The sequence below is a fragment of the Typopeltis vanoorti genome, chromosome 16 (genome assembly GCF_054136105.1).
Source record: "Typopeltis vanoorti isolate ZY-2024b chromosome 16, IOZ_Tvanoo_1.0, whole genome shotgun sequence".
Lineage (NCBI taxonomy): Eukaryota > Metazoa > Arthropoda > Arachnida > Uropygi > Thelyphonidae > Typopeltis > Typopeltis vanoorti.
In genome coordinates this window covers 35,530,926-35,558,660 of record NC_143564.1, presented here as the reverse complement: position 1 = coordinate 35,558,660, position 27,735 = coordinate 35,530,926, and the positions used below count along the sequence as shown (strand labels likewise).

At 35.4% G+C, this 27,735-nt stretch overlaps 1 protein-coding gene across 7 annotated transcripts in view; it reads left to right on the top strand.

Annotated features, from left to right (window-relative positions):
* Window positions 1-27,735, top strand: part of Spt20 (transcription factor Spt20 homolog) — a 444,696-nt gene that overhangs the window by 309,095 nt on the left and 107,866 nt on the right. For all 7 annotated transcript variants that reach the window (XM_090405995.1, XM_090405992.1, XM_090405994.1 and 4 more), the window contains exon 18: window positions 12,212-12,246. In XM_090405995.1, coding sequence (XP_090262121.1) covers window positions 12,212-12,246 — 35 coding nt within the window. The remainder of the gene's footprint in view (window positions 1-12,211; window positions 12,247-27,735) is intronic.

The following is a 27,735-nucleotide window of genomic DNA, read 5'->3' as shown; positions in this document are numbered from 1 at the left end:
TTTATAGTTGAACTGCTGACTTACTAAACTGGATATGCTACTCTTCTTTCATTCCATCTTCCTCAGTTCTGTTGAATAACCTTCCCAATAATATATTCTCCAAAAACTACAACTTCCAGCTTTTTCAAAAACAACAAAAACAGATTACTTTGCTCTTGATCCCAATCCACACACACTGCATTTATTTGCTATGAGCCTTGTGGCCTTTAATGAATGGTAATGATACGTGTGTAGAGGCTTAAGTGCTGTGAGGACATCATGTTGGAGGCTTAATGGATTTTTTACAACACTCAAAAAGAATTAAAATAGAATTTAATACTTCCTATATTTCGTCCTAGTCACTAGGACATCTACGGGGATTACAAAAACAATTAATGTAACATATACACAAATAACAAATAATACTAAGCCCAACCATGTGGGTGACACTAAAGTCCTATCTAGGTAGAGCGCCCTCTAAGGGCAGTAGTAGGTGGCCTGGAATGTAAGGTGGGAACTCTGGTGACGAGTGTTTCCCAAATCTTCGGAAGCTTAATGCAACCATATTTATTGAGATTTGGTTGGTTTTTGAGAGCTGCTGCTGCTTCTAAGAAAAGTCTCTCTTTCTTGAATTTGCTGTGGTGGAGCATGGTGGTTTTCTTCCATGATACCCTGTGGGTGGTGTCCAAAACATGGTCAGCCAAGCCTGAATGGCCATAGTTGTGTTTGAAGATTACATCTTCAATGGCCATAGTTGTGTTTGAAGATTACATCTTCAAACACAACTATGGCCATTCAGGCTTGGCTGACCATGTTTTGGACACCACCCACAGGATATCATGGAAGAAAACCACCATGCTCCACCACAGCAAATTCAAGAAAGAGAGACTTTTCTTAGGTGCAGCAGCAGCTCTCAAAAACCAACCAAATCTCAATAAATATGGTTGCATTAAGCTTCCGAAGATTTGGGAAACACTCGTCACCAGAGTTCCCACCTTACATTCCAGGCCACCTACTACTGCCCTTAGAGGGCGCTCTACCTAGATAGGACTTTAGTGTCACCCACGTGGTTGGGCTTAGTATTGTTTGTTATTTGTGTATATGTTACATTAATTGTTTTTGTAATCCCCGTAGATGTCCTAGTGACTAGGACGAAATATAGGAAGTATTAAATTCTATTTTAATTCTTTTTGAGTGTTGTAAAAAATCCATTAAGCCTCCAACAAGAATGGTAATGATATTATAAAATAAAATAAAATAAATTAAAAAAAAAGTTGGATAAGGGAAATGGTACTCCATGATATTTCTAGACTTTGCAAAGACATTTCACAAGATAGCATGTGGAACCTCATTACATATATTGAAGCAAATGGGTAAGGACATGAAGCTTGATGACATGGATATGAGGTTGGCTGATGGACAGACATCAGAAATGGTGGAGTTGAGTCAAAGAGAAAGCAAGCAGTGGTGTACCACAGGATTCTGCACTTGAGTTATTCAGTTTGTACATCAGTGATACTGGGAACAATTTGAGGAGAAATATTCAGTTGTTTGCTTATGAAGGTGATGCAGAGATCATTCAGGGTGATCTAGATAGGCTAGTAATTTGGACAGAGGATAATGGTTTCCAACAATGTAAGTTTTTATACATATTTCTACTGTTAACACTACAGAGACATCTGTAGGGATACATTAGAAATGAAATTTCTGAGTTGCTAAACTCAGAAATTTTATTTCTGAAAGGGTATATAGGATTAGAAATGAATATATCAGAAAACAGTTGGAGGTGTACACTTTGAATTATAAAATACACCTAACCCCTGATTTAGCCAACACCCTAATTTCTTTTCTTTATGCCCAAAAAATACTAGAAATATTTGTTTTACACAACATGATTTCGGTTTAACACAGTTTAAGAGTAAAAACAAAAAATGTGTGTGTGTGTTGCATTAAAAAGTTATGCAGGTGATCATATCTGTTGATATTAGTTGCCGATTTAAACTCATTATAAATTTAAGATTTATTGTTTCACATAGGAACAGGTGATCTGAAAGAATTGCAGGCCTGGTTGGCCTAGTGGTTAGCATATCTGCTCTTCAGCCAAAAGGCTGCAGGTTCGAATCCCGCTTTGGGCATGGATCTTTGTGATTGTCTGTGAAAATACTAGTAGTGGTGGTGAGCGGTAGCTGGCGTTGGTGCAGTTGTGGTTCATTAGTGGTGGGGACAGAGTTGTAGAGTAGGTGTCCTCCCTTGATGAGTCTTTGGACTCCCTGGAGGTGTCATGTAATAATTATAATAATAACCATAAAGTATAAGTTTATTAGATTCTGTATTTCATCTCTCTAACAGACACATTGTCGAGGATACAATCTCAAAAGTGTGTAAGTACATGCACACAAAAGAACTCAAAACAATAAGCTGAAGAAATTAGACTAAAAGCCATAAGTCTTATGAGGGAGTACCCCCTGTTGGTGCTGTTGGCATGAGGTCTAAGAATTAAAAGTTCTCAAATCTTTGGCAATTTAATATATCTGTATTTGTTAAGAGTAGGCTAGTTTAATAAATCTGCTGCTCTGATTCTAAGAACAATCTTCCAAGTTTATATTTGTTGCAGTGTCACAGTAGTTTTTTTTTGTGTTAGGTATCCAAAGTATTTTGTCTGAACTGACCATAATTATGGCACTGGATGTATTTTTTGTGTTCTTCTAGACAAATGTTTGCATAATTTCCCAGTTTGACCATAATAAGTTATGCAATAAAAAGAACCTGATAAACAACTGGAACGGAGGGGGGGGGGGAAATGGATCCTCAGGAGAGCTAAATTTTTCATCATCATCATCATCATCATCAAATTCCTGCCATGTACCCTCAAGGGGTGTACAGGATATGATAGTACTACATGAAAAAAATTACATCATTACTAACTTCTTATCTACAATTTTCCTCCAAATCAGTCTGTTACTTGTCAAGACTCCAACATTATCAGATCTTATATTTCTATCTTCTATGGCACTTTGTACTGTATCAATCCACCTATATCTTGGTCTTCCTCTGGGTCGTTTTGCTGCCAAACTAGCAGAGAACACTTGTTTTGCTATTCTTTCTTCACCCATTCTGTTTAACTGACCACACCACCTGAGATTAGCTCTGATAACACATCCCTGGATACTGACAATGTAAGTTCTTTCCTAATATCTTCGTTTTTAATATAATATTGTCATTGATGCCATCTGTTCATGCCTGTAATCTTTCTCAGGACTTTCATATCTGCAGTCTCTAGTCTTTGGTCAAGTGTTTTACTTCTGACCGAGCTCTCAGATCCATAAGTTAAAACTGGTTTGAACACTGTCTTGTATACAGCTAATTTAGTGTTCCGACTAATTTCTCTCTTATTCCATATTAATTTATTCAATTGACTTCCCACCATACCAGCTTTGCTGATTCTGTTGTCGATTTCTATATTTAATTTACCATCTTCACTAAAAATCGTGCCTAAGTAGCTGAAATGTTTTACTTGTTCCACAGGTTCTCCATTCACAACACAGTTGATATTTTCAATGATTCTGCCTATTTTCATTGTCTTTGTCTTTTTAGTACTGACCTTCATACCATATCTATTACAACAGATATTCAATTTAGTCAGAGAATCTTGCAGACTTGTAACGGATTTATTTAGAAGTATAACATCTTCCGCATAAAGCAAAGAGCTGACATTAACATCTCCAATTTTGATATCATGTTTAATAAAACTTTCCTTCATAATGTGATCCATATAGATAATGAATAACAGGGGGGATAATGTACATCCTTGTCTCACACCAGATTTAACATTAAACCATCTTCCTGTACTTCCTTCAATTCTAACTGCTGACTTACAACACAAATAAAGACTAAATATTGTTTGATATAATGCCCCATTGACACCATATAACTGTAGCATATTGAATAGCTTCTCTCTCTCTCCTGGCACCTTGTCATATGCCTTTTCCAAATCGACAAAACTTAAATACAGATCTTTGTTATATTCCCATGCTTTCTCAACTATTTGTCGTAAAGCGAAGATCTGATCTTGACAGCTCTATTTGGCCTGAATCCAGCTTGTTCTTCACCAAGCTTTTCTTCCACAATTCTTCTCAACCGTTTCTCAAGTATACTTGCATAGATCTTGAACATTCAGTAGAGTAGGGAAATACCTCTGTAATTCTCACATTCAGTTTTATTTCCCTTTTTATGTATGATTGCTATGAGAGCTCTACTCCAATCATCGGGAATTCATCTCTCTGTCCAGGCTTTCTGAATTATGCAGTGCAGCCACTGTAACACTTATACCACCATACTTCAGCATTTCTGGTCGAATATCATCTACTCCTGCTGCGTTTCCACATTTCAAGCCTTTGATGGCTTTTTCTAATTCAAGTATGGATATGTATTTCTGCCTGCATGCCTGGTCAGTGTTTTTTACCACTGTGCTGCCATCACTGCTTGTTTCATTTAGCAGTTTTTCAAAGTAATTACTGCATACTTCAAGGATATCTTTTTCTCCCGTTTTCATGTCACCTTTATCATCTCTGACTCCTTTTACAGCACCCTTTCCCCCATTTCTAAGCTTATTCAACAACCTCCAGAATAGTTTGCTACATTCTTGATATTTATTTTCTATATTCTTGCCAAAGTCTTCCCATGACTTTTGTTTAGCTAGTTTTACACAATGTTTAGCATTCTTGCATTTGTCTCTGTATTCTCTAAGAATACAAGCTGACTTATTTGCCAGGAACTTTTGTTATACTTTCTTCTTTTCCTTCACTGCCTCTTTAACTTCCTGTGTCCACCAGGGAGTTCTGATTTTTTTATCCTTGCAGACAACCTCACTACATGCCTCTCTAGCTGAATCAGTCAGGGTCTTCTTCAAGGCTTGCCACTGAATCTCCAGGTTTGGTTCCTGTTCTCAAACTCTTTCATTTTATCTTCAATAATCTTTGTGTATTTTAGTCTACAGTTCACATCTGAGAGCTGCTCAACTTTTATTCGCCTTAAAATTTTCTTACATGTTATTCTTTTCAATATGAAATTCAATTTTATCCTGCTCAAGACTAAATAGTGATCACTTCCAATTTCAAATCCTCTGTACACTCTGGTCAATAACATAGTCAATGAGACTTTTCTTATTCCTTGCCTCTTCTCTCCATGTGAATTTGTGCACATTTTTATGTTGAAACATGGTGTTAGTAATAACCAGTCCATGTCCTGAGCAGAAATCCAACAGATATTTGCCATTATTATTAGTTTTGCTCTTTTCTCCAAAATTTACGAAAATAATTTTGTATGTCTCACAATCATTTCCTACTCTGCTATTTAGCTCCCCAACAAGGACAAACTTTTCCTTTTTCATTGTGTCAGTTGCTTTTTCTAAAGCCTCAAAAAATTCCTCCACTTCTACCTTAGTAGAACCTTCTGTGGGACCATAGGCACAAATAAGTCTCATTGTCCAGTTCCCCATTCTCATATTTGCCTACATTACTCTACTTGAGACTGACTGCCATTCAAGAAGATTAACCTCGTATTTTGTGTTGAATACTATGGCTACTCCTTCTTTTCCTTGATTGTCATTGCCTGAATATAACATTTTGCATTTATGGCTCAGAAAGATCTCACCAGTTTTTGTCTTTTTTGTTTCAGTTACCCCTATTATGTCGATCTGGTACTTATCTAATTCCTCAGCTAGTTCCATTTCTTTGCCATTCAGGCTTCTTATATTGATAGTACCGATCTTTAACTCTGGTGATGTTGAGTTAGGGTGTGTTTTCAGATTTGTTTCAATAGCTGAGTTTTCGCTGTTCGCCCTGGTTCCCTGGCGAAAACAACGGGGGCCCTGTTTAACTGGGCGATGCCCCAGCCGGCATGAAATTTTGTCATGTTGTACCATCATTTTTTATTTTGGTTTAACCAATAAGAATACAATTTGGTTGGCTAAATTTTTGATGATTGATATTTCCATTGTATTCATGAGAATGAACATATCTGTGACAAATTTACATTTTTGTAAGTACATATGAAACTCAACCTGTTTTGGTCGTTTCATATGTACTATAAATGTGCACTTTTGTTTCTCTAAGTTTGCATCCTTCAAAATAGTCTATTGAAACAGTAATTTAAAAAATTATTGTTTCCATCCAATTAATGCACAGTTATTGCAATATAGTCTCATCATTTTGCCCTTTTTTGTTCCTTTTATTTCAAATGGTCTGGTAGAAACAAGCTTGACATTTTGGTAAGGACTGCATAAACCAGATTTGTTTAAAATCTATCCAGCTAGAGTCTGGGAGTAATTTTCAAGTGGATAAACAAACAAAAGGATGCTGAGAATAGGTCTAATAGCTACATAGACATTTTATGATCCTCCTAAAAAGTAAAAAGGGATGAAAGAAAGCCAAATTGCCACCTATGTCTTAAAGTGACTTATTGTTTTATTTTGTTGATTTCAAATAAAACACTAATATTGTCAGTGAAATTAAGTCAGAGGACTTGAATATTGAGTGAGGATGATTTATTTCAAGCTCCTGTAAGATAGGTAATTTTTTGTATAGTTATTTTATTTATTTATTATATTTTATTATTATTTTGATAGTTTGAAAGTTTGTATTTTAATATATTGTTGTTTTTTTGTGTAGATATAAGGTGTTGTTTAAAAATGTCACCAAAAATCTGACATAACAATAGAATGACATTAAAAGCGAAGGCTAATGTAGAGGCTGGAGATGAGCCCATCACCACCACCTCTGTCCTCTCCAAAAACTCAGGTTCTTTGTCCCCCAGAACAGGCAAAATGGCCCCATGAATACGCATCTACAGACTGTATCTACAGGGAGGCATAGGGCTAACCACCTTACCTCGAGTTATGGTTGCAAAGTCCAAGAATAGTTGGAAGGTCATGGGCACTTAAGTGTCTGTTATGATGACTGATGATGATGAAATATATATGTGTGTGTGAGAGAGAAAAATTGGAAAAGAGAAAGCTGCCTAACTAGCCAAGCAGACTACAGATGTGAGTATATGAAAAATTCAGGAGGTAACTTGCTATGTCTATATACAAATGCCAGAAATATCATGAACAAAGGGGTTTTAGTTAGCTGCCTTGGTGAATAATAATAAATTTAGTTTAGTCCTTTATCCAAGTGTAAGCAAACAAAGTTTGCTTAAGTATCTTCAGGACTGAGGCAACTCGTGGTAAAGGTGGACCAAGCTCTCATCACTTCTTGTCTTAGTATCTCCCATAATGCAAAGCACATCTCCTTGCAGACCTGTATAATGCTATGCATTAAGAGAAGGGTCACTACCCAGACCGGTTTCAACCTTTATTGAGGTCTTGTCAGTGGGAACTAGACCCAGAGGTGGTGATAATAAGGTGGAAGCAATGGAGAGGTCATAAAAAAAAAAAAAACTTCCAACATCTTTCTCTAAATCCAGAGTAATTTAATAATAAAGTGAAACACCTCACTTTAGTGGCCCTTCCCTTAATACATAACATTATACATGTGTGCAAGGAGATGTGTTTTGTATTATCGGAGATACTAAGACAAGTAGTGATGACAGCTTGGTCCACCTTTACCACAAGTTGCCTCAGTCCTGAAGATACAGGTGCAAACTTTGTTTGCTTATACTTGGATAAAGGATTAAACTAAATTTATTATAGTCTAACCAAGTGGGAAAAAAAATTCCAATGCCTTGGTGAATATATTGTGGCCTAAAATTGTTGGCATTAGTGTAACTTAGCTCTCAGGTGAGATGCAGTGATTGAAATCAAGTGTAAATGGAGCCCAGTATAATTTTAGTAGGTAGGAGAGTTTCTACTCTGAGAACTTGCATATAATTTGATTATGATATCAAATGACTTGAGTCCAGTTAAAGTAGAAACTTGTGAAAGCAATAATAGTAATAATGCAACAGTAAATTGGAGACTATATGATGTGAAACAGAAGCTTATTCACCCTCTGTCCAAAAAGAAACCGAACTTTTCTAAAATAGAAGTAACTAGTGGCGCCACCCGTTGTATCTTTTTGTTGTCGAAAGCGGCAACCTTCAGTGTTGTGTCAACTGTTTATGACATTTGTTTCCTTAGAAGCTGAGTTATAGTGCCAAGACTGAGAGTGTATTTTGACGAACGGTCGGAAAATGAGTTTCAAACAGAGGGCTGCGGACTTTTTGTTAAACTTGGTAAACGTTTTACTGAAATGCATCAAATGCTTCAAAAAGCATACGGTGATGAATGTTTATCCCATACTCAAGTTTACAAGTGGTTTAAGTGATTTCAAATGGTTGTGAGATGCTTGAGGGGGCCAGGACGTCCAAAAACTGGACTGAGCAAAACTAACATCCAAAAAGTGCGTGATTTCATCAAAGAAAACCCGAAATTGTCCATGCAATTGATTGAAGATGAATTAGTGATTCCAAAAATCAACTGTGGACAACATTTTGACCAAGAGTTGAATTCGTGATTTGTTCCCCACAAGTTGACCGACGACCAAAAAATGTGTCGAATTGAACACTGCAAGGATCTCATTAAAACCGCTTGTAAGGACTTAAACTTCCTTGAAATGATCATTACTGGTGACGAAATGTGGTGTTTTGAGTATTAGCCCGAAATAAAGCGCCAGAGTGATGAGTGGAGACCACCAGAAGAGGGGCATCCAAAAAAAAAGTCGCTTGGAGAAGTATAAAGTAAAGACAATGCTGATGTGTTTCTACGATTCCAAGGGCATTATCCACAAAGAATTCGTTCCGCCTGGCCAAACGGGCAATGGTGGGTTTTATCTAGAAGTTTTGAAGCGATTGATAGTGGGAATTCGTCACACACGGCATGAATATTGTGATGCAGGCAGCTGGTCACTTTTGCACGATAATGCACCATCTTATCATTCGAACATTGTGACACAGTTTTTGAGCAAAAACCAAGTGTGTGTGTTGGATCACTCACCGTATTCACCTGATTTAGCATCCTGTGACTTCTTTCTCTTCCCCCGACTTCATTTGCCGATGAAAGGAAAGCAATACGACACCATTGAAAATGTTCAAGCAGCAGTAATCACGACCCTCAAAATTATCCCAAAAACTGATATAAAAAACTCATTTAACGAATTAATTGACCATGCCAAATGTTGTATCGAAGCTGAGGGAGATATATTGATTGAAATAAATGATTTGAATAATTATAATTGGCCTGTGTTTTATTTTCTATCAAAAGTTCGGTTTCTTTTTGGACAGAGGGTGTAGGATGGAACATATGGTGGGATGTTGCTATAGATTGGGGGCAAGTCATTTGCTAAGATGACAAACTGCATCACCAAATTGCCTTGAAAGGTACTAAGTGAGTAATCATTATGAGTGATCTAAATTTATCTAATTGTTGATTGGGCAGCAGAGAAAACTCATGATAAGAATGAATAAAAATGTATTCATTCAATTGAATAAAAATCAGTGAATGTGAGATTTGATCATAGCATCAGAATAGTGCTTAGTTAACTCATTTTGCTCCCATTTGTGAGTGATCATGCTGTACTAACCTGGGAAGTTACTAATTATATTGGATGTTCCAATTAGGAAAGGTTTGTATGCTGAATTATAAAGCTATATATTTTGACACACTCAGGAGAATATCATCTTCATTTCCATGGTATCAGTTACTGAATGGGAAGTATCAGTAGTGTATATGAGAAACTTTGAAAAAAAGATGTTTAAATGATGAAGTATCTGAATATGTCCCTAGAGTTCGAAGATCAAATACAGTAGGAGTGAAATGTACAACCTTATTAAACAAGGGATCTATAAGATGTAATGATATGGAAGGAATATCCTGAGAATAAGGATGGTAAGAGTTATGAAATATATAAATGCAGGTCAGAATGCTTACAAATATTCTATGGAAAGCACAGTCAGAGTATGAAAAGAAACTGGCTCTGCAGGTTATAGGCAACCCAAAATAATTTTATCATTATGCTGCAACCAAAAGAAGGAATGAGTGTTGTAGAACAGCTTTACTGACTGAAGATAGTATTGTTTAAATTGAGTTATCACTTCACTGAGATTTATCAATCTGGTGTATGCAGTATGCCACCACTACATTGGATAAAGAAATAGAGATGCATGAGGAGTTTCTAGAGCTGTTGCATATCCTGAATAAGAATTCAACAATAGAGACAGAAGGGATATCACCATGTATGCTGAAAGATTCTTTAGCTTGAAACATTGTTAGGCTCTTAACTGATTATAAGTTTCAACTCAGGATTGATCCTACAGGAATGGGTTTTTCTTGAGCTGAGTGTCTAACTAGCGACTTATCAGTGTCTAGAGTGATATTTGTTATATAATTTTGTTTTTGTCAGGGAACTAAGCGAATCTTTGTATTTGCATTACATTATTCATGAAGATTTTAGAGAAGTTTGTAAGATCTTGCATATAGACATCTGTACTTTGCATCATTGGTTTACTTAAAAGAGAGTTTGTGTCTGAGCAGTTTGTTCATATTTTATAATAATGTTACAGCTGAGTTGGATAAAGGAAATGGATATCTATGATACTGTTACTTTGGTAAGTGGAGTGTGAATCTGCCACATGTAAAGTGAGGAGTGGTTTACCCCAGAGATCAATAATGGTCCAAGGATTGATCTCTGGTGTGGTGTACCCAAGAGATCAATCCTTGACCATTATTGTTAATCTATACATAAATGATATTGGGAAGGACCTAAAAGGTGATGTTCGGTAATCAGGAATACTGCAGATACTGCATTTACAGAATCATTTGAATGGGCTGGATCTGTGGAGAAATGGTAATGGCTGTCAATTCACCATTAATAAAGTTGTACACTTTGTCATAATGAGATTTCCAATAGCATATTATATTGGTGAGGCTAGGAAGTTGAAATTTAAAGGTCACATAGCAAAAATTGCAAATACAACTCAGAGGATAATTATGATGCTGAAATGAAGATTGACACATATAAGGATAAGGAAATCGTTTTACTTCTTTACAAGGCCTTGATTGACTGCACCTGGACTTCAGTGTGCAAGTTTAGTCTCTTGTGTTCTGAGGAGATAAAGAAGCCATGGAAAGGGTGCAGAGAAGAGTTACTGTTCTCTGCACAAGAGTTACAAATATGATATTCACATTATGGAATGTAGATTATGAGAACAAATTGAGAGTATGTGAACTGTAAAAGTATTTACAGTTCACATATGCACGACCGAGAGTTTGCTTACGAAAAATACTCCGATGTTTCAGGTTCCTTAGTATTAAAATAGAGTTGTTGCTCTCTTAAGGTTTCTGCCTGGACTCTGACGAGAACCAACCAGTTCGAAACAGCTGTCAGGCTAGTGAAACCTTTAAAAAAATGGACCAAATTAGAAAGCGAATATATGGATGCCTGGACAGCGTGCATGTTTTCTAAAATGGTCCCCGCTATGGCAACTTGTAAATGCTGGCGGTGCATTTCCATAAGCTCTCTGGTCAACTTATTTTTACAAAATTCATAGTTTCTACATTCGACTTTGAAATAATGCTGGATCTAATATCCACTTGATTTTTTATAATTTTTTCATTACTGAACTGAAGCCTTTTGGCTCTTTATTTTAGTAAATTCATTGATGAAGTTTTTCATTATGTGGAAATTGGGGATAAAGGGGGAGCATCCATGGAGGTTAAGTTTGCATGCGTGGTGAAGAAAGTAAGAGCTATGCTTTTCTTTTACATAGCAGTGATTGAGTGGGTGTAACAGTTTGCCTATTGAAGTGGTGAGTGCATTTAGTGTGAATGAATTTAAGAGACAGTATGATAGCTGTTTTGCATGATATATAGCTTCCTTGTTTGAGACCATGACTTCCTTGAGGTCCCTGATGATGATAACAAAAAGAGTAATCATAATAAATTTGTTTAATGGATTATCACTTAGGTGATAATTTAATTTGTAAGCAAATGAAACCTTTGCATTTCTCTTGCATTCAGGTTAGAATTTGCTGTATTGATAACTGAATGGATATAGCCTCAAACACAAGACCTGTTTTATTTGAGGTAATGTACATTCAGATATATGTACTGACAGATAGACAATTGGATATTACACATGAGCTTTGAATGAATGAATTGTAGGTTTAACATTATGAAATTATGAGAAAGGTATCTTTATCAATTCGATTTTTTTTTTTTTTTTTTTTTTTTTTTTTTTTTTTTTTTTTTTTTTTGTAGGCCCAGAAGTCCTTCTCCTGTTTCTATTGTTCAAGGTATGTTCTGTTATATCTTGTAAAATTAATGTGCAATTCATAATTGAATCCTAGAGAAAGCAAAAAACAGGAAACTTTGGGTTTTTAAAATGATATTAAATTTTAAAATTTAGCTACTGTAGTTTTTAATATGTTATAAATGAATAAGATTAAGTAGAAATTCGAATGATTTATTAAATATTTGTGGAGCAATCAAAATTTTAAAAAATAGTGTACCTAAAGTAATACTTATTTTCTCAAATATGAGGTTTAAATAAATTAGCACACAAAATAATCTCCTGAACATTGATGGTTGAATTGGATAGTATCTGTGCTTTATTTATACATCTGAACTCAAATCCCACTAGGAATCCTGATTAGGCAGTGAATGTGAAGTCATTATCCTCTATAAGCAAAAGTAACCTAGTCGTGAAGATACATCGTGCTCAGATTTTGTTTGTTTAACACTTGATAAAGGATTAAACAAGAATATAATTTCTTGGCAAGTTAGAAAAAAAAACTTTCTACAGTCCTTACAAATATATAGCTTAACCTTTGCTAAATTAAATATTTTAATACAAATCTTTATGAGATCAACATGCATTTGTTAAAGAGTGATCTTGTTTTAATAACCTGGTTATTACGCTTTACAACAGATTGGCAGCAGTAACAGGTGCAGAAGATGCTTATACTGTATTTTTTTTTCTAGATTTTGCCAAGGCATTTGATAGAATATATACATGACAAACATTTGTTGAACTTGAAAGAGGGAAGGATAGCCTGTTGATACTCCAGATACTGGAATGGTTGACCAGTAGAACCAGTAGTTGAGATATCACTACATGCCATACAGTGAGTTCTGTATGTCATGTAGTGATATCTCAAAAGAATGGATTTGAATCAGTACCACAAGAGCTCATCTGAGACCATTATTGTTTAATTTATATATATATATATATATATATGACAGAATGATCATTGACTCGGTTAACATACATAGTTTTATGAAAAAAATTGAATGACTAGAACCGAGATTTAATTAAAAAGGTTTTAATATAAACACACTACTAGTTTCGGCCTGTAACAGCCTTCTTCAGGTGACATTATAAAAGAAAAAACACTAAACATTGAGGGTTAAAAGACTATGAACAACATAGACAGTCTTTATACATAATTAGCATTAAAACGTTGTAGTTGTATTTGAAGCTGTTCTTTCATTTGTTGCATTGTTGGGAGAGTGCGTGCTTGCTGCATCACGTGAACGCCAGTACATGATTACAGCTGAATGACTATCCGGGAGGTTGTAGCTTAAGTTGTTATTTAGATGAACAGGATTGAAGATGATTTCTCTCGATTCCACAATTTTTCTCTCTATTTCGTCACTGCAACGGAAGATGTTTGTAGATTTTTCCCAGCAGACTTTGTGACTTTGGTTATCATCATCAGGATTAGCCGAGAAGAGGATATGACTTGATAATGCACTTGCTCGCTGTCTCTTGTAAGTAATGTCTCTCATGTGTTCTTCCATACGCATTTCGACAGATTTGTCTGTCTGCCCGAAATAAGGAATATCGCAGTCACATAATATTTTATATACGCCAGGGTATTTGAGTTGATGATGACAAGGTTTTGGGTGGCTAATTAAGGAACGGATCTTTGGAAGTGGAGTGAACAAGGTTCTGATATTGTATTTTTTTAGAACTTTTGCTAATTTATGTGAAACAGTACTTATGTAAGGAATAGATATATTGCTTTTGAATCTATTTGTTTCTTCTGAGTGATGTCTGGGAGGATTAAGAAGGAATTTGTTAATGATTTTCTTGGAATATCCATTAACTTCGAAAGAAGTTTTCAGATGGTTTATTTCTGTAAGCAGCTCATTTGGATCATCAAGAAGAGAACGGGCTCTATGTCCCAAGGTGGAAATTATTCCAAGCTTATGAGGAGGGAAATGATGGGATTGACTGTGCAGATATCTGTTGGTATGTGTGGGTTTTCTATATATCGATATTTTTAGTTTACCAGCAGAAGAGCGAGTCAGTTTGACATCAAGAAAAGGCAAGGAATTATCCGTTTCAAGCTCAGCAGTAAACTTAATACTTTGATGTCGGCTATTGAGATGTTCGAGGAAAACCATAAGGGATTCATGTCCATGGCTCCAAACAATGAAGACATCATCCACATAACGTTTCCAAACTTTAGGTGTTAAAATAAAGGAAGAGATAGCCTTGGTTTCAAAATCTTCTAAGTAAATATTTGCAAGAACAGGAGATAAAGGATTACCCATAGCCAGTCCATGATTTTGTTTGTATATATGTTATCTTGAAATTTGAAGTAACCGGAGCTGATGCAATGTGTAAGCAAGGCTAACATTTTTTTGGATAACTTGTCCTTTAGTAATGTTAGGACTTCATCTGTTGGGACATTAGTGAACAAAGAAGTTATGTCCAAGCTTGCCATGATGTCATTTTCATCAACTGTAATATCCTTGATGTATGTAACAAATTCTGTAGTGTTCTTGATAAAGGAAGGTGATTTCCCTGAAAAACTTTTGAGGTATTTGGCAAGGTATTTTGAAAGATTGTATGTAGGAGAATCGATACCTTCTTCAATTGGGCGTAATGGGGTGTTCTCTTTATGGATTTTAGGAACACCATATATGCGAGGAATTAACGGATGGAGAGAGCGTAGAGATAAACGGACGTTTCGGGATAATTCAGTTGTTGTTTTTAATAAGTTGTTTGTACGATTTTGAAGTTCACGAGTTGGATCTCTCTCAAGTATTGAGTAGGTATCATTATGTAGTAATTCAATAATTTTATTCTTGTAATCTTCGGAGTTCATGATGGCTGTTGCATTTCCTTTATCTACAGGGAGGATGATTATATCTCTGTTGTTTTTTAAACTTTTAATAGCTTTGCGTTCAATTGAAGTAATGTTGTCTGCAGGTGGTTTTGCGTTATTGATAATAAAGATTGATTCAATACGTAGAAGGTTTGCATCTTGTGGAGGGAGAAAAGAAGCAGCTCTTTCTATTTTTGTAAGTAGTGTTTCCTTTGGTATTAATTTTGGGGAAGGAATGAAGTTTAGACCTTTACTAAGGATGCTTTGTTCTATATCTGAAAGTATATAGGAGGATTTGTTGATAACGACTTTGTCAATATTGATGTGTGGTTTTGAGTTCCTATTATTTTGTAATCTCTTTAACGTTTCAAATTTTCTTATAAGATTTACTTTGTTATTATATTGTATTCTGGCTGCTTGAGATTCACAGTATGTATTAAAGGTATTCCAACTTTCATTATCTAGAGATTCTTCCAGTATTTCAGCTATGGTTCTTTTTTTATTGAAAAGAACAGCGAGAGTGCGTTTAGTATCCGATATTCTTTCAGACAGTAGGTCTAATTTAGCTTTATGATAGATTCTCTTCGCACGTTCAGTTGTTATGTTTTCTTTAAAGCATATAAATTTAGGAAAGATAGCATGGAATTTGCAACGTTTTAAGAAGACCAACCTGTTAATGTTTAGTCCAATCCTCTTTAGTGTCTTGTTGAAGTTTCTTTTATTACTGATAATAGAAGCCTCGTCATGAAGGTTATAGATGACAGAATGATCATTGACTCGGTTAACATACATAGTTTTATGAAAAAAATTGAATGACTAGAACCGAGATTTAATTAAAAAGGTTTTAATATAAACACACTACTAGTTTCGGCCTGTAACAGCCTTCTTCAGGTGACATTATAAAAGAAAAAACACTAAACATTGAGGGTTAAAAGACTATGAACAACATAGACAGTCTTTATACATAATTAGCATTAAAACGTTGTAGTTGTATTTGAAGCTGTTCTTTCATTTGTTGCATTGTTGGGAGAGTGCGTGCTTGCTGCATCACGTGAACGCCAGTACATGATTACAGCTGAATGACTATCCGGGAGGTTGTAGCTTAAGTTGTTATTTAGATGAACAGGATTGAAGATGATTTCTCTCGATTCCACAATTTTTCTCTCTATTTCGTCACTGCAACGGAAGATGTTTGTAGATTTTTCCCAGCAGACTTTGTGACTTTGGTTATCATCATCAGGATTAGCCGAGAAGAGGATATGACTTGATAATGCACTTGCTCGCTGTCTCTTGTAAGTAATGTCTCTCATGTGTTCTTCCATACGCATTTCGACAGATTTGTCTGTCTGCCCGAAATAAGGAATATCGCAGTCACACACACACATATATATATATATATATATATATATACATATATATACAGGGTGTTCGGGATAAATTTGACAGTTTCGTAAGGAAAAAGAAAATCTTCTTTGTATCTATTAAATTTAATGAATTGACAAAAAAACATTACAGGCAGAGTTAATTACAATACTATCAACAAGATTTACTCAAAATAACCACCATTAGCATCGATCACAGCTTCAATTCTGCTTCGGAACCTCGAACAAGCTGATGCTACAGTCTCCCTGGGAAGGGCCGCAAAAACTGTTTTAATTTTATCCATTAACTTTGTATTACTGGAAGTGCGATTGGTGTCTTTTTCAACTGCGCCCCATACAAAATAATCCATGGGGTTAAGGTCTGGGGAGTTTGGAGGCCAAACATTTGGACTGGTGAAGTCGTAGAAATTTTCAGACAACCATTTTTGACTTTTCCCAGAGGTGTAGCAAGGGGCCGAATCCTGCTGCCATACATACGGCCTACCATTGGCTACCCTTGTTATCCAGGGCTTGACTACAGTTAGCAACTCCATGAACAAAGCCCGAATTCCAATGCCAGGGTTCTTCAACACCTGTTCCTGCAGATTTGCGAGGAATTCTGCTGTACGAACGCAATCAGATCGTCTGCTAGGGATCTTTCTTCTTGCTACATCCTCGTAGTCACCATTGCAAGTCTCTAGTTCATGCCTGATTGTTTTTACTGTATTCAGGGAGCATTGGGCAGCAGTCGTAATATCCTTATTTTGATGGCGGGCACGAATCATCATGATACAAGTTATTCTCTTCCATGATTCAGGTGGGTTCCAGCTATCCATCCTTTCTGACATCTTGTATATGAATGAAGAAGGGTCCAAACTTTTAAATGAAGAGAAGTGTGTGTTAATACATGTAACTTACGGAAAAATATAATTAATTATAAATATGTCAAATTTATCCCGAACACCCTGTATATTGGTGTTATATTTTTGCACACTGAAATGATGGTACAACATGACAAAATTTCATGCCGGCTGGGGCGTCGCCCAGTTAAACAAGACCCCCGTTGTTTTCGCCAGGGAACTAGGGCGAACAGCGAAAAGTCAGCTACTGGAACAAATCTGAAAACAAACCCCAACTCAACATCACCAGAGTTAAAGATCGGTACTATCAACATAAGAAGCCTGAATGGCAAAGAAATGGAGCTAGCTGAGGAATTAGGATTATATCCATTTTGGATGGCTGTATTTTTGATAACTTCTAATTCCTGGTTTAAAGATTCTTCAGAGGAGCAGAATTTGTGTGCTCTGGAAACTAGTGATTTAATAATGCCAGATTTCTGAGATGGATGATGAGCAGAAGAATTGTGAATGTAGCGACCTGAGAATGTAGGCTTGCGAAAGACGGAAGTGGCAATGGAACCGTCTGCTTTTCTTTTGATGTGTAAATCCAAAAAAGAGATACCCTGTGGAGATTATTTTTCTAAAGTAAAGTTGATGCGATGATGAAGAAGGTTAATTTTATCTAGAAACAGTTGTAATTCAGGTTCGGGATGATTCCATACTGCAAATACATCATTGACATATCTTAACCAAATTTTTGGTTTGGGTTCAAAAGTGAATATTTTTTCCTCAAGGTGTTCTAGAAACAAATTTGCTAGGTTTGGTGATAAAGGAGATCCCATTGCTGTTCCTTCCTCTTGCTTGTAAATTTGACCTTTCCAGGTGAAGTAACCTGATGCAATAACAAACTTGAACAATTCTGCTCCTCTGAAGAATCTTTAAACCAGGAATTAGAAGTAATCAAAAATACAGCCATTCTAAATGGATATAATCCCAAAACAACTCAAAAAATCATCAGTCACTTCTGCATACATCAAACCAGACAGGAAGAAGTGCATAGGATTCCCATACCTTACGTTAAAGGCATCTCAGAACGTCTTTCTAAAATTATGAAGAAATACAATTTTGCCACTACTTACAAACCTATCAACCAAATTTACAACTTATTACCTTCTCCTAAGGACAAATTCTCACCCTTGATGTTACCTGGTGTTTATGAGATTCCATGCTCATGCAAATTATCTTACTTTGGACAGACAGGTAAGTCTGTTCAGAAACGCATCTCGGAACATCAAGACCACATTCGTCTTCTTAAACCGCAGAAATCTGGCCTCTCTCAACACGGAATTGAAAATCCAAACCATAGGATCCATTGGGAAAAGGCTAAACTTTTACATAGATCTTTATTTAAACATGAACGTTTATACAAAGAAAGTTCTGAAGCCCTACTACACAGACCAAACCTAAACCGCAACGACGTTCTTACTATTCCTAAAGTATGGGAAATTATCATACAAAACTGTGTTAAATAATTAACGTTTTTTTTTTTTTTTTTTTTTTTTTTTTTACTACTTTAGAACGTTATGCACATTTTCATGAGATTCTATTGTAATCATGTGCCCTAACTGTATGTTATTCCTAATTTTTGTTTAAATACTGTACTGATGATGTCCTAAGATACTTGGGATGAAATATTTACAATTAAATAATTTTCACTGTGGTTTATACGTGTGTTGCTTCTAATTAAAAATGTAAGAAAGCTAAACAGTGTGTAAAACTAGCTAAACAAAAGTCATGGGAGGACTTTAGCAAGAATATAGAAAATAAATATCAAGAAGGTGGCAAAATATTCTGGAGGTTTTTGAAGAAGCTTAGGAATGGAGGAAAGAGTGCTGTAAAAGGAGTTAAAGATAATAAAGGTGACATGAAAACAGGAGAAAAAGATATCCTTGAAGTATGGAGTAATTACTTTGAAAAACTGCTAAATGAAACAAGCAGTGATGACAGCACAGTGATAAAAAACACTGACCAGGCATGCAGTCAGGAATACATATCCATACTTGAAGTAGAAAAAGCCATCAAAGGCTTGAAATGTGGAAAGGCAGCAGGAGTAGATGATATTCGATCAGAAATGCTGAAGTATGGCGGTATAAAAGTCTTACAGTGGCTGCACTGCATAGTTCAGAAAGCCTGGACAGAGGGACGAATTCCCGATGATTGGAGTAGAGCTCTCATAGTACCCATATATAAAAATGGAAATAAAACTGAATGTGAGAATTACAGAGGTATTTCCCTACTGAGTGTTCCTGGCAAGATCTATGCAAGTATACTTGAGAAACGGTTGAGAAGAATTGTGGAAGAAAAGCTTGGTGAAGAACAAGCTGGATTCAGGCCAAATAGAGGCTGTCAGGATCAGATCTTCATTTTACGACAAATAGTCAGGAAAGCATGGGAATATAACAAAGATCTGTATTTAAGTTTTGTCGATTTGGAAAAGGCATATGACAAGGTGCCAAGAGAGAAGCTATTCAATACGCTTCAGTTATATGGTGTCAATGGGGCATTATCGACCCAGAGGAAGACCAAGATATAGGTGGATTGATACGGTACAAAGTGCCTTAGACGATATAAATATAAGATTTGATAATGTTGGAGTCTTGACAAGTAACAGATTTGGAGGAAAATTGTAGATAGGAAGTTAGTAATGATGTAATTTTTTCATGTAGTACTGTCATATCCTGTACACCCCTTGAGGGTACATGGCAGGAATTTGATGATGATGATGAAAATCCTGTTCTGGAGACCAAACATAGAAATTTTAAAGCAACATGTCTCAACATCAGTAGAATTCAAGATGGAACCATAAATCATGAAATTAAAATTTTATGTTATTTATTAAAATCTAAATAACAAATACAAAATGTTTTGTTTGGGCAATAATAATTAGGAAAAGGAAGGAGTAGATGTAGTATAAAACACTAAACACAAAAATAATCTTAAATGGTAGAGTGATGTGGGTAAATATCAGAATGGGGAATTTAACAGTGAGATTTATTTGTGCTGTATTCACTAAAAAGTTCTATTAAGAAAGGAATTTTTTGTCATTAGAGAAGGCAGATGGCAAAAAGGAAAAGTTGGTACTTGTAGGAGAGAGTAGGAAATGAAACACAAAAATATGGAAATGTTAGGAAAATCTGGGGAAAAGAGTGAAACCAATAATAATGGTAAGTACCTGCTGGAATTTTGTTCATAATGTGGATTTGTCATTACTAACACTGTGTTCTAACATAAAGATGTGCTCAAATTCACATGGAGAAGACATAAATAAGCCATTGATTATGTGATTATTGATAGTGTTATCTTCATGGTGATTCAGGACATTCTGGTGCAAAAGATTTGACGTAAAAATCAATCACTGTTTAGTTTTGAGCAAGATAAAAATGAATTTCATATTGGAACATAAAATATATAAAAAAATTTTAAAAAGAATGAAAGTCAAGCAAGTTTCATAGATGAATTTTAGACTGAAATATGCAAATATTATTCAAAGAAAAACAAAAGCCTTTGAAGACAAGAACCTAACCTTGGAGATCATGATCATATATATATATAATCACGATATTTATAAATATCCATTAATTTTATATTTTTATAAAACGTCATCATATATTTTATATTTTTTAAAAATTCTCTTCATAAAGTGCAAAACATGTTTTAATTTGCTTGCTTTTTCATGGATCAGTAATCACCGCAATATCATCTGAATATCTAATCCAGGGAATGGTCATATGGTCATTTATGAATTATTAGACACTATTTCACTTTTACATTATTTATAGCTTCTTCAATATGTAAGTTAAAGGGGATGCATCCCTACCTACTCCTTTTTATTTTAGCAGTTTCATAATTCTCATTTCTTTCAATTCTAGCTGTTTGTCCTGAGTACAAGTCACATAACCTTACGAGCTCTCCAGTCTGTGTTAGCTCTTTCCATACTTATAAATAATTTTTTCTTGATCTACTTGGTCAAATGCTTTCTCCCAATCTACAAAAGCAATACATTTGTCCTTTCATACTTACATTCACTTTGATTTTTTCTGATTTGTCTTAAGGCAAAAGCATTCTGTATGTCCTTTTGTACCTTTGCTTTACTATGATTTGTTTTAAGGTAATGATTGAAGACCAGTTTGAATTCAGGAAGGAAAAAAAAAAATCTTTACAGATTTTTTCATAAATCCAAATTGGTCTTCACTTAAGTTCCCCTCTCTTTTATTTCATATTCAATTTTATTATTTCAAAAAAAATTTTTGAAGGCTTCTGACAAGAGATTTATTTCTGTGATAATGTTTACATTATATAACATTAGCCTTCTTTAGTATAAGGATTATTAGATGAGGTTATATTCTTTAAGAAATCTAGTATAAGTTTGCAGAAATCTTTAACTGAATTGATGAATCTGAAGCCTTAAGAAATCCAATACCTTGTACTGGATTTGTAATGAATTATTCTATAATTTATAATTATAGGATTAAGACTGTAACATAAGACTAAGCATAAACTTTGAAAACGTAAAATGCATCCTGGATGGGAGTAAACTATAGAACAAGCAAAACATTTCATCTATTTAAACAGTTTTATCAGCTGTGGCAAATAAAATACAAAATTATACAGCAGAATAAGCAATGCAATAAGTCAACTGAATCAATGCACATGCAATAAGATTGAAGAGAAATTTGTCAAAACATTGAAGCAACTATATTAGAAGTGTAGAGAGTATTTTACCTTGGGTATAATCCATGTCAAAGATACCAAGCTATTTTAAACCTGGTTTTACTCCATTTCCCAAGTAAGCAAACAGACAAACAAGTCAAGTTTGCACTTGCAAGTGTTGCAAGTCTAGCTGATCCTGCACATATTGCAAGACCAAGGCAACTCATGGTAAAAATAGAATAAGCTCTGATCACTAATCTTAATATTTACCCTTAATGCAAAACACATCTCCTGTAGGAGATGTATGATGCTTTGTATTAAAGGCAAGGGACCACTACCCAGACAGGTTTCGACCTTTATTGAGGTCTCTCTACATTTATATCTCCTCCTGAGATTTTTATTTAATAAGGTTAAAACACCTTATGGTAACTTGTTCTGGTAAAATACTTATAAGCTCTGTACCTGTATATATTGCCTTTAATACAAAGCATCATACATCTCCTACAGGAGATGTGTTTTGCATTAAGTGTAAATATTAAGATTAGTGATCAGAGCTTATTTTATTTTTACCATGATCTTGGTCTTGCGTGCAGGATCAGCTAGACTTGCAAGCGCAAACTTGACTTGTTTGTCTGTTTGCTTACTTGGGAAATGTAGTAAAACCAGATTTAAAATAGCTTGGTATCTTTAACATTTATTATACCCAAGGTAAAATACTCTCTACATTTATATCTCCTCCTGAGATTTTTATTTAATAAGGTTAAAACACCTTATGGTAACTTGTTCTGATAAAATACTTATAAGCTCTGTATTACTAAAATCTTGGTATATTTCTAGCCTGGCTCCCACTGATGAGACCTCAATAAAGGTCGAAACCGGTCTGGGTAGTGGCCCCTTGCCTTTAATACAAAGCATCATACATCTCCTCCAGTAGATGTGCTTTGCATTAAGGGTAAATATTAAGATTAGTGATCAGAGCTTATTCTACTTTTACCATGAGTTGCCTTGGTCTTGCACTACGTGCAGGGTCAGCTAGACTTGCAACACTTGCAGGCACAAACTTGACTTGTTTGTCTGTTTGCTTACTTGGGAAATGGAGTAACACCAGGTTTAAAATAGCTTGGTATCTTTAACATATATATTAGAAGTGTTGAAACTACCGTATTTTCTGATGTATAAGACGCACCCAATAAAATTAATACAATTTTCTGGAAAAAACCTAAGCTTTACCTAAACCAAAACAATGCTCACAGGCTACTTTGACTGCATGTGTACGAATCATTTTTGTTGAAATGGCAATGCCATTTTGTTGAATTTCTTGCACCCATTTCAAAACTTCGGTCTCTAGTTCTGGCCACTTCGCAATTTTTCCACGTTCTGCACGCTTTTCATTACACAAATTGTACAAAATCTCCTTCTGACTACGCCAAGTTCTAATCATTTTTTCTGTAGGCGGAGGTCCAAAATGTCTTTCAGCTTCCCTATTCCCGTGTTCTTCCACATATTTTACAACCTGCAATTTGTAACTTGAAGTATATGAATGACGCCTGTTTTTTTACATCACTAAAATATATGGGGAAATATCAAACTGAACACAAAATATCTCAACACGTCACCTCAATACTGATAAACATTGGTAACTGATTACTCGGATAAGATATTATGAAACTTGAATAGGGACTCCCTGTTCTTAGCCAATGACGCGCTAGAAGTCACGTGAAGGTCATGCATCAATTTGATTGCACCATTAACCACCTACAAAGATTTTGGAACATAAAAGGGAGTGCGTATGACTTTGAAAAGGGGAAACAATCTTTACCTTCATTATATAAGATGCACCCTATTTTTAAGATGAATTTTTAAGGTAAAAAAGTGCATCTTATGCACCGGAAAATACGGTAATTTTGTCTTATGGATCTGTAGTCTGTTTTAGAAATAAAACAGTTGATCAAATACTATCATTAATACTACTACTAATAATAATAATTATTATTATATAATATATAATATAATAATAATAATTATTATTATTATTATTATTATTACATGACACCTCCAAGAAGTCCAAAGACTCATCAAGGGAGGGCACTTACTCTACAACTCTCCGTCGCCATCACTCAGTTCACCAACTATAGCGAACCACAACCACCCTCATCATCTACACAAGCAGTATCTACTTCCCACCATCACCATCACTAGTATTTTCACAGACAATCACAAACATCCATGCCCATGGTGGGATTGGAACTCGCAGCCTTTAGGCTGGAGAGTTGGATATGCTGACTGCTCGGCCAACCAGGCCAGCAGTGTATCATCATCAAATTTATACCCTTAAGGGATGTACAGGATATGATAGTACTACATGAAAAATTAATATCATTACTAACTTCCTATCTATAATTTCCCCCCAAATTGACAGTCTGTTACCTGTCAAGACGCCAACATTATCAGATCTTATATTTCTATCATCTAAGGCACTTTGTACTGTATCAATCCACATACATCTTGGTGTTCTTCTGGGTCGTTTTCCTGCCAACCTGGTAGAGACTACTTATTTTGCCAATCTTTCCTCGGTCATTCTGTTTAAGTGACCATACCACCTGAGATTAGCTCTGCTAACGCATTCCTGGATGCTGACAATGTCAAGTTCTTTCCTAATATAATTGTTTTTAATATGATATTGCCATTGATGCCATTTGTTCACACCTCTAATCTTTCTCAAGACTTTCATATCTGCTGTTTCTAGTCTTTAGTCAAGTGTTTTACTTCTAACCATGCTCTCAGATCCATAACTTAAAACTGGTTTGAACACTGTCTTGTATACAGCTAATTTAGTGTTTTGACTAATTTCTCTCTTATTCCATGTAAATTTATTCAGTTGACTTCCTACCATGCCAGCTTTGTTGATTCTGTTGTCTATTTCCATATTTAATTTACCATCTTCATTAAAAATCATACCTAAGTAGCTGAAATGTTTTACTTGTTCTATAGGTTCTCCATTCACAATGCAGTTGATATTTGCAATGAATCTGCCTATTTTCATTGTCTTTGTCTTCTTATTCTGACCTTCTTCTTTATCTCTTACAACAGTTATTCAATTTAGTCAGGGAATCTTCCAGACTTGTAGAGGATTTATTTATAAGTATAACATCATCTGCATCAAATAAAGAGCTGAGATTAACACCTCCAATTTTGATATCAGGTTTAATACCATTTTCCTTCATAATGTGATCCATATAGATAATGAATAACAGAGGGGATAATGACACCAGATTTAACATTAAACCATCTTCCTGATCTTCCTTCAATTCTAACTGCTAACTTACATCTCAAATAAAGACCAAGTATTACTTGATATAATGCCCCATTGACACCATATAACTGTAGCGTTTTGAATAGCTTCTCTCTTGGCACTTTGTCATATGCCTTTTCCAGATCTACAAAACTTAAATACAGATCTTTGTTATTTTGTCATGATTTCTCAACTATTTGTCATAAAGTGAAAATCTGGTCCCGACAGCCTCTATTTAGCCTGAATCCGGCCTGTGCTTCACCAAGTTCTCTTCCATAATCCTTCTCAACCGTTTCTCAACTATACGTGCATATATCTTGCCAGAAACACTCAGTAGAGAAATACCTCTGTAATTCTCACATTCAATTTTATTTCCCTTTTTATATATGGGTCCTATGAGAGCTCTACTCCAATCATCCGGAATTCGTCCCTCTCTCCAGGCCTTCTTAACTATGCAGTGCTGTCACTGTAAGACTTTTATACCTCCATGCTTGAGTATTTCTGATCAAATATCATCTATTCCTGCTGCCTTTCCACATTTCAGGCTTTTGATGGCTTTTTCTACTTCAAGTATGGATATGTATTCCTGACTGCATGCCTGTTGAGTGTTTTTTTACAACTGTGCTGTCATCACTGCTTGTTTCATTTAGCAATTTTTCGAAGTAATTACTCCATACTTCAAGGATATCTATTTCTCCTGTTTTCATGTCACCTCTATCAACTCTAATTCCCTTTAGCACTCTTTCCTCCATTTCTGAGCTTCTTCAACAACCTCCAGAATATTTGCCACCTTCTTAATATTTATTTTCTATGTTCTTACCGAAGTCTTCCCATATGTTTTGTTTAGCTAATTTTACAAAATGTTTAGCTCTCTGTATTTTCTAAGAGCACAAACTGACTTATTTGCCAGGAACTTTTGATATGCTTTCTTCTTTTCTTTCACTGCCTGTTTAATTTCCTGTGTTCACCATTGAGTTCTGATTTTTCTATCCTTACAGACAACCTAATCACATGCCTGTCTGGCTGAATCAATCAGTTTTCTTTATGGCTTGCCACTGAATCTCCAAGGTTTGGTTCCTGTTCTCAAACCCTCATTTTTTTCTTGATTGATGTTTATGTATTTTAGTCTACAATTCACATCTGAGAGCTGCTCAACTTTTATTCACTTTAAGTTTTTTTTTACTTGTTCTACTTTTCAGTATGAAATTGAATTTTATCCTGCTCAAGACTAAATGATGATCACTTTCAAATCCTGTGTACACTCTGGTGTCCTCCACCAGAAAGAAAATATTACTATCAACAATAAAATTGTCAATGAGACTTTTCTTATTCCTTGCCTCTTTTCTCTATGTGAATTTGTGCACATTTTTATGTTGGAACATTGTGTTAGTAATAACCAGTCCATGTACTGAGCAGAAATCTAACAGGTATTTGCCACTATTATTAGCTTTGCTCTTTTCTCGAAATTTTCCCATACTCTGACAATCATTTCCCACTCTGCTATTTAGATCCCCAACAAGGATCAACTTTTCCTTTTTCATTGTGTCAGTTGCTTTTTCTAAAGCATCAAAAAATTTCTCTACTACCTTAGTAGAACCTTCTGTTGGACCATAGGCACAAATAAGTCTCATTGTCCAGTTCCCCATTTTGATATTTGCCCTCATCACTCTACTTGATATGGCCTGCCACTCAAAAAGATTAGCCTCATATTTAGCGTTGAATACTATGGCTACTCCTTCTTTTCCTTTATTGTCAATGCCTGAATATAACATTTTGTATTTATTGCTCAGAAAGATCTCACCAGTTTTTGTCTTTTATGTTTCAATCACCCCTATTATGTCAATCTGTTACATATCGAGTTCCTCGGCTAGCTCCATTTCTTTGCCATTCAGGCTTCTTATGTTAATAGTACCAATCTTGAACTTTGGTAATAGTGAGTTGTGGTGGGTTTTAGGATTTGTTCCAGTAGCTGACTTTTCACTGTTTGCCCTGGTTCCGTGGTAAAAACAACAGGGTCTTGTTTAGCCGGGTGACGCCTCAGCTGGCATGAAATTCTGTCATGTTGTATCATCATTCTATATTTTGGTTTAAGCCAATAAGAATACAATTTGGTCGGCTAAATCCCATATTGCCAGCCCATCCTCGTTCATTCGGTATCCAGGTAGATACCCAACAGGATGCACCATGAGAAGGTGAGGATTGGACATTAGGCCAGAAGCCCTGGTCAGTTCTCCACATTCCTTTAAAAGCTATGTGGAGGTCTCCTCTCAGTTTTACAGCTTTGACCCTTAAGCACCCCACCAGCAATGTAAATTACTGATAATGTAAACTTCTCATATAGTACTATCATAGTATTCTCTACATTCACCTCTTGAGGGGACATATCAAGCCTTTGATGATGATGATATCAATGATATAATTTCCTGTTTGAAGGCAGACATATTCATTTTTTTGCTGATGGTGT